This window comes from Ziziphus jujuba, chromosome 12, assembly GCF_031755915.1.
Source record: "Ziziphus jujuba cultivar Dongzao chromosome 12, ASM3175591v1".
Taxonomy (NCBI): Eukaryota; Viridiplantae; Streptophyta; class Magnoliopsida; order Rosales; family Rhamnaceae; genus Ziziphus; species Ziziphus jujuba.
In genome coordinates, this window is record NC_083390.1 from 6,980,083 (window position 1) to 6,991,980 (window position 11,898).

The window sequence follows — 11,898 nt, forward strand, 5'->3', positions numbered from 1 at the left end:
AAAACTATATAAAAAGAACAATAAACCCCACTACAAGGTCTTGCTCTCTCTCTCTCTCTCTCTCCCTCTCTCAAACTGTTTGGTGTGAAAAGGTTTTAATTAGAAACCAAGAATGTTTAAAACCCAAGGTACAGACATGCAGGACCTAATCTTGCTGCTCCCACAAGCTGCAATTCGTAAGAATTATAAAGTCTAGAATTTCCATCAACTTCAATATTAAAGGCTGTCCCTTGAAAAAAAAAAAAAAGAAGAAGAAAAACATTGGAAAAAGTGAAAGTCTTTGACCAGCATGATTAAAATATTAAGGGACTGTCACACCCATAACCATAACAAGTTAAGGACCTTATTATGTTTATAAAAAATTAAATTGTTGTAGTCCCCTACACAAGTCATGTTTGAACAAGAAATTGTCCATTTCATCATTAAATATGAGAAACCAAGGATACCAACATCCCACATGGTTTACATACACTGACATTTAATCAGAGATGTTTACACATGGGAAAATTTATAGATTTGGAAAATTTTATTACTTTTTTCGAACATTTTGGGATTCAAATAGTTTAATATAAAAATTTAAAACAGATTTACAAGAGTCAAACATCTTTACTAAGATTTAACAGGCTCATTCAGTTTTTGGCCCCTAATCCAACCAACAAGTATTTTAAAAATACAGAAACAGATAAAAAAATATGAGAGATTTGATTTTCACCCATTTTCATTTTGGTCAAACCTTTTGTTCTCTTTTGTCTAAACTTGAACTCCAGGGTTCCAAAATACAGTTGATGAGTCTTGTAAGCAAGTATGTTCCCATAAAACCCCAAATTCATGATCTCCTTCGGTGATTTCACTAAAAAATTAAATTAGTGCCAATATTAATAAATTATTAGTGGGTTTTCTAATGATTTTGTTCCACATCACTTCCTACATACTCCACATCATATAAACCTAAAGCCTAAAAAAGCCTAAATTCCAACAAAAAAACTTTAGCCTGTGTTTGTGTTGCTTGTAATATTCCATCGAATTGAGTCTAAAGCTTTCATGAAGAAAATCTAAATTATTTGCCAAAGGATTTCACTTTGTAAATTACTAAAAAAGAATTGGGTTTTGGAGCTTCCACACAAAAAGTTGTGCTCAGTGTTTAATATTCCTCAAAGGGGATAATGGGTGCTTTTTATATGCCTAGCCACTAAGTTAAAATCACTACTTGTATATAAAATTCAAACTAAGAAAACCAAGTGGGGGATGATTTGAGCTTGAGGAATAGTTCTAGATCCATTGTGTATAAAATCCCAGAAACTGCAATCAACCTGGAGCTACACAATTGGTAATATCTAGAATCCAATCTTTTTTTTTTTTTTTTTCTGTTGCAATTTCTCAGCAAACAAATAATACCATTTTTTTTTTTTTTTTTTTTGGGCCTAGCAAAGAGCCAAAATGAGTGAGAAAACACGGATAAGAGAGTGGGGTGTCCTTGTCCAAGCAAAAGAATCTTAGTCACACGCACGCTCTTGCCGATTTGGTTTGTTTTAGGCCATTATTATTATTATTTGGTCATATTTTTAAACATTAGGAAACTTCATTTCTTAAGTCCAAAACTTGACCCCGTCGACACCGCCGAGCACATCTGTCCAAAACTTCGGCCACCTCACATCTCTCCACGTGGCGGTAGACAGCAGCCTCTAAGATCCGGTGCCGGTGCCTCTTACCTGGTTAAACTACTCAAATATTTAATATCCAAATCTTGCTAAGTTTATAGTACTACTACTAATAATAATAATAATATGTCATGCTTTATAATTTATCATATGTTATATTGATGTCCATTTGGTATTTAAAAAAAAAGAATAATAAAAAGGAAAAAACAAATTGACCCACTTTAGAGTAATAAGTTAGTTGGGGAGTGAGGGTCAGACGGCCTGCTTGAGTAAGACTCATTTGCCATTTTTACACTTATATCTTTGGGTATGTGGGTGTGGGGGGTGGTGGGAGCTGTATAGAAAGTGACTTCTGCTTATTCCACCTCCAATTCCTTCTCTTCCTCTTCCCTTATCTACCTTCATCTTCTTCCTCTTTCATTCATTTTTTTTTTTTTCTTTGTTTCGAAGAAAGAAGAAAATAAGAGAAAGAGATATGGGGAATTGCCAAGCCATAGATGCTGCAGCACTGGTTATACAACACCCAAGTGGGAAGATTGAGAGGTTGTATTGGAATATAAGTGCAAGTGAGGTTATGAGATTGAATCCTGGTCATTATGTTTCTTTGATTATTCCATTGCCCTTATCCGAAAATGAAGAAGAAAACAACAAAAACAACAACAACAACAACAACTACGAGCAGAAGACTGTCCGGTTCACCCGGGTTAAGCTTCTTCGGCCTAATGAAACTCTTACTCTTGGCCATGCTTATCGGCTTGTCACTACACAAGGTATTGAATTTTCTGCTCATGGTTTTGTTGTTGATTTTTAGTCAACTGGGTTGGTTGTTTGAAATGTTTTCTCTTTTTGTTCTTTCTTTCTTGTTTTAGAGGTTATGAAGGTGTTACGGGCAAAAAAGTATGCAAAATCAAAGAAACAGCAACAGGAAACAGTAGAGAAGTCGGAGACAACAGCTTCTTCTGAGAAGCAGCTGAGTTCAAAGTGTGAGGAGGAAGAGGGGAAGTCTGAGAAGAAGACATATCAGGTATATGTCTCTAGCAAGCAATTGTAGTCTTGCTTTATTCTGTGTTCCCTTTTTCTTTCTTTTTGGGTCATATCTGGCAGTGTTTTATGATTACCAATCTCAGAAGGCAAACCGGTTATCATCTGTTATGACCAATGCTTGAAATACTTTTCTCAGTTCATGGCAATTTTTCTTTAAGGAGGAAATATGAGCATATAAACCTTCTTGTTTAAACACATATACACATTCCATTAGAGAAGAGAGACGGAAGTAGTTATGCTAATTTATCTGATATGTCAATATTTTTCAGGCTTCTAAACATGAAAGACAGCGACCAAGGATGACACCTGCGAATGCTACTGTGACAAGGTCAAAATCTTGGCGTCCATCGCTGCAGAGCATCTCTGAAGCTGCAAGCTGATGGTTACTTTCGGAATCTAGTTGCAAAATGCAGACTAGCCTATCAATTTGTAATGGACTGGCTCTTTCATAGGTGGGAGTCCTCAAACATGGAAATGTAGATTCACCATCAGTCATGGAGTTGCTCTACCAAAACTTTCAAATCCATCGAAAAACATCGCGTCAATTCAAACCGTGTTCAAGTAATAAGACATCTGTACAGCTACAACCCAAAAAAAAAAAAAAAAAAAAGTTGCCATGAATCTGACATTCTATTAGAAATAAATTTTTTTGTGAACAGACATGGGTTTCACCTTCTTTTTTCCTTTTTGTTTTTTTAAACTTTAATTCTAGAAAATGGTAAAGAACTTAAATACAACATGATGATATATTTAGAATTATATGGAAATAGGATGAAAAGTGATCACTTTTCTGGTCTTGAGTTCCAAACTTCCCAATCCTGATCAACATAATTTTGAGCCCATAACAGCGATATCCTTGCAGCCAAAGGAGCTCCAGGTAATTTCCTTTCCTTAAGAGCAATCAACATATCTGTGAATGGTTCCACCAATAATGTTCCCGGTCCTCCATACTCCTTGTGCAAGAATTCACCAAATATCTGGCTTGCAAGTTAAATTGGTTAATCTGGAAAAAGTTCAAAAATTGAAATATGGAATCTGGTTGTCTCAGCTTGAAGGATTGAATATCAGGTACAATGTCAAAACATAGCCAGCAATAGGGCCAAACATGCACTAAAAGTTAGAACAAATTGATGGTAGCTGTCTGGAAACAGTGCTTGATTTATAATAAGGTCAGATATTTGTTTTCAAGTCCAATTATTGAACTATTTTGAAGTCACCAAAATCCAAAAATTGTGAGAAAGTAAGGTAACAAAATTTTTCAGATTCCAGAGAGATCGAATATCATTGAAAAACTATCAGAGTTTGAAATTTGGATCTGTGCAATTTAAAGACATTGCAGGGGAAAGAAAAAAGCTGAATTAGATTCAGAAGACAAAAAGCATTCTTAATAAGCAGTAGAGAAGAAATAAAAGGTAAATAAATATAAACGATTCTTCAAAAGAAACTATCATACAAAAACACATCCTACTTCAGCTGCTTCTTTTACCCCAGAATATTTTTTTCTGGCAAATTTAAACTAATGTTCCTTTTAAAAGCTCAATCCTTTAATATATTTCAAAAAATAAAGCTAAAATCATACACAATAATTAGAATGATTGGTTCTATTCGGTAAACTGTTACTAGAAAGGCAAAAACAGGAAGTTGGGCAGATATCTAACTGTTACTAGAAAGGCAAAAACAGGAAGTTGGGCAGATATCTAAGGAAGGATTAGTTAAGCCATTATTCTATACATCCCATTTTGTATAATTTATGTTTCAGAACATACTTGACCATACGCCTTAATGATAGGTGAGCGTCAACCAAAAATACCATGTCAAGTAATCTATCACAAAACATATTGCCAGCAAAACTTGAAAACTAAGCCACAACTTTTTTTGTACAGAATTATAGAGTAACAAATGCCCCTATATATTGTTTTACACTTTTATCATAGGACCCATGTAAATAATAAATCAGATAACTTAATTTAACCTTATTTATCTTTCCCAAAGTTCCAGAAACTATAATGTAAATTCACATGTTTCAATAATGGCTTCTCCTAGTTCAGGATCACTTAGTTAAAAGCCACACTTTTTCATATAGTCAGTACCAATTGTCAGTTTTTGCTGAATTGGATGATACTTTGGTGTAAAATGACAAAAAGAGGTGTTTAAAATAGGTTATATGCAACGACGGGGCAGACCTGCATGCCTAGACTTTGTACTCTAGCACTCTTTGTTTGAACCTGTTTTGCCTTGGCCTGGCTAAAAATGTGATTACAACCTGTAAGTAGATACAAATTGAAGACAAATTACCTGGAATCCCAATTCACCCAACCACCTTCTATATTACAAGATACCATTAACCCTAGGACCGAATAATGTATACCACACAAGTGAACTATTGGCAGCCATCAGAAGAGGAGACATTGTCTCAAGCACCTTTATCTGTAAGACTTAGAATATTCTCACTACATTAATGCATGAGTTCTTTTTTAAGGTCATGAATTGGCCACAAATTAAGGTGAGAAATATTGCTGAAGCTCAAGCACATATATATCTATACTGGCGTTATCAATCATGCATCTATGTTTTTCTACTTTGATATGAGAATGTTGGCCATAAATTAGGCCTCAAGATTTGCGAAAATCCTAAGAAGGATAATAAATAATGATTTGATCTCCATGAACTATATTTTATTTCAATTCAACCTACTAATCAACATAGTTGGCAGTATAAAATTGCAAGGATTTTTGCTGGATTCTGAAATGCACCTGACTATGATAATGAGCCACTTGCATATTGACAAGAATGGAGTAAATTTTAGCAATCATGAGATCTTAAGGGTAAAAGTTTAACTGTTTAAACTTGGAGGCATTATTGCAATGCACTATTTCAAATTTTTTTTTTTTCTTTTTTCTTTTTGGATGGTAAATAGCATCATTAACACGGATGGCATACAGCTATGTGTACAAGTAGGCATACAAAAGAAAACCCCATAGAACAGAAATAAATAAATAAAAATAAAAAATAAAATTCATGGAATGAACAACCAAGATTAAAATTTAGGGGGAAAAAAGGCACAACTAGGATTATTCATGGATAACATATGATTGTATCCCTTCAAGGGCAATTTGGGGATAACAGGAGTTACTGTTACATACACTATTCATTGGATATATAAATTTTATGTAACATAACAATCAGAAATGTCCCGTGTAACCATAATCATGTTATAACAACTGGTTTGAAATTCCTAAAAGAAACACTGAATCTTTGGTCAGCAATATCACTAGAAACTATCAATTTCGATGGTACCCGATCACCATCCTAACTTCCTATCTATTGATATCTACCTGGATCTCGCAGTTAACAACAAAAATTTACCCTCATGAGAAGCATAAGGCCTTAATACAGTAAGAGACCCATCTGCATTTATATCTATCTCTTCAACTATGGTCTTTGGGAGCAAGAAATCAGTAAGCTTGGGGGAGACTACAAATAAGTAGGAGAATACAAATAAATAAGGTTAAAAATTTTAGCTTCCCATCAGAAGCAAAGCGTGAAGTTGTTATATTTGGTCCAAAGATGGCCATGCTTGAAACTGTGAATAACGTCCCCTTTCACTAGACTACTAAATCAAACACAGAACCAGCATCTTTCAAAAGCAATTGCAGGCATTAGGCAAATATTAAAGATGTCTCAGAGCTTGTTACGTGAAGAACCAGTTGGGGACAGAGCATCTTCATTAGTTGTTTTTAAGATCTCTCCCTCAATTTTACCAAAAGATAAAAGTCAAGACGATGGCTTAAAGATATTTTCTTAGAAATCAAAAATTTCAGAATGTGACACAAAACCTACCCAATATTGCTAGTCAGAAGCAACTGCTGGTGGGTTTTAATACTAGAGGTACTCTGCTGAATCAATTCGCTGAAAACGATTCAATACACATAAATTCAACTTTGTCTGTATGTTAAAGTGAAGAAAACTAAATGCTCGTCTAAACGTTTTGTCAAGAAGATAGTGATCAAGCAAAACTTTGCTCAACATATCTCCTTTATTCATTGGTTAATTAAATCAGCAAGCCAGCATACAAGGTGACTTGAACTATTAATATCAGCACAAACCAGCTTGATTTGAACACCAAAAAAGAACTGAGAGCATTTCAATTACTGTCAAAAAAAAAAAAAAAATCAAGGCTCAAATCATATATTTCACAGACCAAGTCATCCATGGAAATGACAAACCAACCGGGACTAAATTCATTTCAAATTCCTCCAATATACGCAATATGTTAGCAAACTAAAAACACGCAGAGGAGCAAATCTCTGAAAACAACAAAATCTGATCTTACAAAAATCAATGCAGCTAAATATTCATGAGTACTAAACAATAAATGTTACCATTATCCAATTTGCCTCTCTCCCTCCCAAAACAAAGAATGAAGCAACTAAAAAAAAAAAAAAACAAAATTCACCAGCATTTTGGTTTTAGGATAAAATGTCTGCACAAACTTCAACAACATGTTAACATTATCCAATTTGGTTTTAGGATAAACTGAACAATAAATGTTAACATCATCCAATTTGCGTCCCTCCCTCCCAAAACGATTGAAGCAATTAAAAAAATAAAATAAGACACATGAAAAAAATTCATCAGCATTTTGGTTTTAGGATAAAATTTATACCTCTGTGCAAACTTCAACAACATGGTCAAGGTCATCTCCAAAAGTCTCCTTGTCCTTCAGTAGCTTGTGCCATAACTCAGTCTTGAACTTCAGGGTCTCCTGCAGAGAAACCCAAAAAATACTTCAAAACAAATATAACTACAAATTGCAATAATCTTCACATATATTTAATTTTACATCAAACAAATAAAACCCAGACAGACTTCAAAATCCAAATACTTACAGATTCTGCAAATTCAGGAATTGGGTCAGGGTACACATACTTGTTGGGTGGCATGGAAGCCCTTAGAGGATTCATGGTGCTTTCTATACAAGTGGGTAGTCTGAAAGACAGAGCTTGGGATTGAAGGCGTAGAATGAAACGAGGGGAGGGTGAGTTGGGCAGGTGGTAAGTCAGAGAGCTTGGTTGTATGGCGGGAGAGATTGGTGGGGTTGAGGAGGTCAGACGGCCATTGGTGGTGGTGTGGACTGTGGAGAGCCATTGGCTGGTGCAGTTAGCTAACGATCGAGTGGTGGAGGACATGGTGATGAGGCGGGTCTAGGATAAGGTAGCGTGCGCTTTACCTTAACATTAATCAATATTTAAAGCCACCAAACCTAGAGATTTTCCAACGGTCGGCTTGTTTGTGAATTGTGATTTGTGAGCTTATTTGATAAGGTTTTTATTTTGAAAAATAATGTTTGTCATCAGTCTACATGGCATGGCATGGTTTCACATATCTATTTGGCAATTTAAAATAATAAAATAATAAAATATTTTTTAAAAAAAATAATAAAATATTTTCTTTTTTAAACAGAACAATAAAACGATTTAGGATCTAGGTTAATAAAGATTGAAGTTAACAGATCTTGTTTTCTTGATCTCTCTCTCTTTCTCATGGATCCCACAATGGGGAATTCATCTTCCTATGTGTGGTTTTTTTTTTATTATTATTATTTTTTTATGTCTCAAAGTTGGAACATATTTTTGAGCTCTAGTTTGGTCCGATAGTGTCTTGGATTATGCCTTTTGGGATTTTTGACGGAAGCATAACAAAGATGATGATGGGCGGAAATGAGACAATTAACTAAGGTTCGCACAAGGTTGATGCTGGCCATAGCTAGATGGGTTACTTACGAAAGGACGTTTCCCACATTTGAGAATTGTAGAAAAGATAATGGCTTTAAAAATTTTAATTTCATTTTTTTTAGAGGAAAAGGGATTTGTACAGGATTTTTCTTTTGATCTTTTATTATAATGAGATCAAATGACACATATTTCTGTACTTTCCAACTTTTAGAAGCAAATTCTTATTTTGGAATGAAATCGACATAAGTGAAGCTTCTAAAGCAGGTATGAATGGCCATTGATGCCCTCCTAGAGAAAGCTTAATATATATGAAATCTGTGGATGTTAAATTTGGCATTGATGATAGGAAAAAGTTGCATGCTTAGATGATAATGATGCCCGGCTTGCTCTGGATCCACATAATAAGTACAGGATATAGATAACCTTCATACATGGTTTTATGTCATATATAGATAATACATTTAAACTTAATGTCATATTTTTGTCAATTAATGAATTGAAGGATTTTATAATATCTTTTTCCTTAAACCTTCAATTTACATGTGTTCCTTTACCATTTTTCTTTTGATAGACCAAACCTCATTCCCTACTATATTCAAGTGGCCTCCCAAATTCTTGGTATGTCATAATTGCTTACCTAATACCTGGAATTTGCATATCTGTGCTGTAATGTGCTAGGTCGTAACTAGTTTGTTGCAGGTTAATATGACAGATAAAAAGGAAGCAATTTTGGATTGTATTGTGAATGGAATTAATAACTGCTGCACAATTCATTGATGTTTATGCATCCTTAGTTCTGGCACTAACATAAGCTGAAAAACTTGTATGTTTAGTTTGCTATTTCAATGGTGTATAAATATATTAAAAAGAGAGATATTAAAAAAAAAAAATATATATATATATATATATACATATCACAAGCAATTTAGTATGTCTAGATCATTTAAAAATTCACCAAATATAATAAAAGACAATAAATAATTATTTACCCTTAATTCTTTCTTCTTTTTTCTGAACTTTTTATCGTCACATTTCTTCTTCTTCTGGCAAACAAATTTCTCAACTTTAGAGACCTTCCTGTTTTTAAAGAGGATGTCCATGTCTTCGAATAACTAAAAGACTATGAATTTCTTTGATTTCACCATCATGATGAGAAAAAACATTAGCAATAGCCCTTATGGTATTAGTTGAAGGGCTATTCTCCAAAAATGAAGCATTTTTGCTTACTTTTGATTGGAATTCATCTATCATATTCAACAATATTGCACAATTTTCATCAGAAATAACAGTCAAATCAGCAACATCATCTAACTTCTTTTGTAACTTATGATAACATTGAGCTTCATGGTCGCCTTTCCAATTATCATAAGCAACTCTAATCTTTGTACGAGACCTTTTGAGATCTTTCCTCCACTGTGCTAAAATATACTTTTCCGGAACTTGTTTGATTTGTACTTTGATAAGAACTGATAAAGAATGCTTGCATAAAATCCCTTTAAATTCAAACAATCGACAAGCACATTTAATCTCATACTTCTCTTTATCCCAACAAACAATGAAATGAGATTCTTTGCTTCTATCTTCAATAAAAATAGTCTCAACCATATTAAATAAACCATGAATTTCGTCAACATAAAAAACTTCACAATATAGCTTCCCAGTCAACTCCTTTTGAAATTCTTTAAATTTTGAATTGGTATATGCACTTTGAAATTGCTTTTCTATTTCAAAAAGTGTGACACATGGAACCCAAATACTAAAAGATTAAAAGTCGGCACGAAGTTCCTTTTCAACCTTACTTCTCAAAGCATTATCATATTGCTCAATGAATTGCTTTAATATTGTCTTTGAGTTTATATAGTCATCAAAGAATGCATTCATACTTTCACTGCATTGTGTGGTTGACATACCAGCCCAAAATGTGTCATTTACAAAAGCAGAAACCCATCGATGTCTCTCTTTATACAAATTCCCCAACCAAATATTATCATGAATATTAAACTGATTAATAAATTGGCTCCATTTCTTTTCAAAGTCTTCTTTTTCCAACGAATCATAGACAACATTATGCAAGACATTTTTAATCTGCTCATACATTTTATAACTCCTTAGCTTTTCTGGTATCTTTTTCATTATATGCCATAAACACCAACAATGCTTAGTGTTAGGAAAGACAACCTCAATTGCATTTTGTATTGATTTATCTTGATCTGTTATTATGGCCTTTGGTGCACATCCAGACATACATGCTAGCCATGTCCTAAACAACTAAATAAATGTAGCAGTATCCTCATTTGATAATAATCCACATCCAAATAAAATTGATTGTCCATGGTGGTTTACACCTACAAAAGGTGCAAAGGGCATGTCATATTTATTTGTCAAGTATGTTGTGTCAAATGTAACCACATTGCTAAATTCTTCATATGCTGCCCTACTCCTTGCATCTGTCCAAAGTAAATTTCTAGTTCGAGCTTTGTCATCCACATCCATCATATAGAAAAAGCTTGAATTTTTTGCTTGCATTCGAATAAAATAATTATGAATCGCTTTAGCATCTCCAACACCAAGTTGTAATCTTCGTCTCTTATCAATGTAATTTCTACAATCTTTCTCCAAGAATGGAACATTATCATGACCACTGGCTTCTACAACAAATGATTGGAAGTTCTTTGCCACACCAATTCCAGCTCTATCATTCAATCCAACTCTTCTTTGTACAACTTTACTTATTTCCCTGTTACATGAATAAAATCTTGACTTTTGAGGACTCAAATCATGATCATGCTCAAGTACAATGGAATTGATCTTATATTTTCCATCTCCAAATACTGTAGCATTAAGCTTGGCTTTGCACTCTATTCTTGTTAATGGATTCAGAATAAGATAATTTTGTTTTTTAGTCCTTGATTTTCCCTCTCGAGAACAAGAAAAACAAACAAACTTTAAATTATCATTTGAGTGTGTTGTTTTCCTTGTAACTCTAAAACCTTTTTGTTTCCCATATTTTTTATAAAACAAAAAGAGGTTCTCCAATCAGTCAAAGCACATCCCAACTTTAGGTGCATCTATAATTTCATTGCAATCTAAGTTCTTATGAATCTCTTGTCCATCCTCATATTCTTCATCACTCGTGCCAAACATATCTTCTTTTGTTGTTAACATTTGATTCTCTATAATATTTTGATATACATATAACAACGAAAAAACAAAGTAAAACAAAATAGTAAGTTATTAGAAAAATGCACTTCTAAGTATTAAAAAAAATAAAAGAAAACAAAAATAAAAACTTAAAAGAGGATATACGACAATTCAAGTCAATAAATTGAAAGAAAGTATTGCTTACCTAATTTCTGGAATTTGCCCATCTGTGTTGCTATGTTCTGGGTCATATTTCAATCACAATCATAATAATCAAACCCTTTGAATCTTTTTTCTTTTAATTATATCAAATCCTTCCT

The 11,898-nt window shown here is 33.6% G+C and overlaps 2 protein-coding genes across 4 annotated transcripts; one reads left to right on the plus strand and one right to left on the minus strand.

The window, feature by feature from the left end:
• The first annotated feature begins 1,507 nt into the window (after positions 1-1,507).
• Positions 1,508-3,377, plus strand: LOC107434608 (uncharacterized). The gene is made up of 3 exons (XM_016046089.4): positions 1,508-2,428; positions 2,528-2,682; positions 2,972-3,377. Exons 1-3 carry the CDS (start codon positions 2,134-2,136, stop codon positions 3,080-3,082), a joined length of 561 nt encoding a protein of 186 aa, XP_015901575.3. The 5' UTR covers positions 1,508-2,133; the 3' UTR covers positions 3,083-3,377.
• Positions 3,378-3,386: 9 nt separating this feature from the next.
• On the minus strand, positions 3,387-7,975 carry LOC107419900 (protein PLASTID REDOX INSENSITIVE 2, chloroplastic). 3 transcript variants are annotated; one of them, XM_016028729.4, is made up of 3 exons: positions 7,592-7,970; positions 7,369-7,467; positions 3,387-3,679 (listed from the first exon to the last, which is right to left on the minus strand). In XM_016028729.4, exons 1-3 carry the CDS (start codon positions 7,889-7,891, stop codon positions 3,485-3,487), a joined length of 594 nt encoding a protein of 197 aa, XP_015884215.3. In that variant the 5' UTR covers positions 7,892-7,970; the 3' UTR covers positions 3,387-3,484. The 3 variants fall into 3 exon arrangements, with proteins under 3 accessions (XP_015884215.3, XP_015884217.3, XP_024931010.3); XM_016028731.4 differs by having other exon boundaries at positions 3,538-3,705; positions 7,592-7,975; XM_025075242.3 differs by having other exon boundaries at positions 3,538-4,965; positions 7,592-7,975.
• Between the last annotated feature and the right edge of the window lie 3,923 nt (positions 7,976-11,898).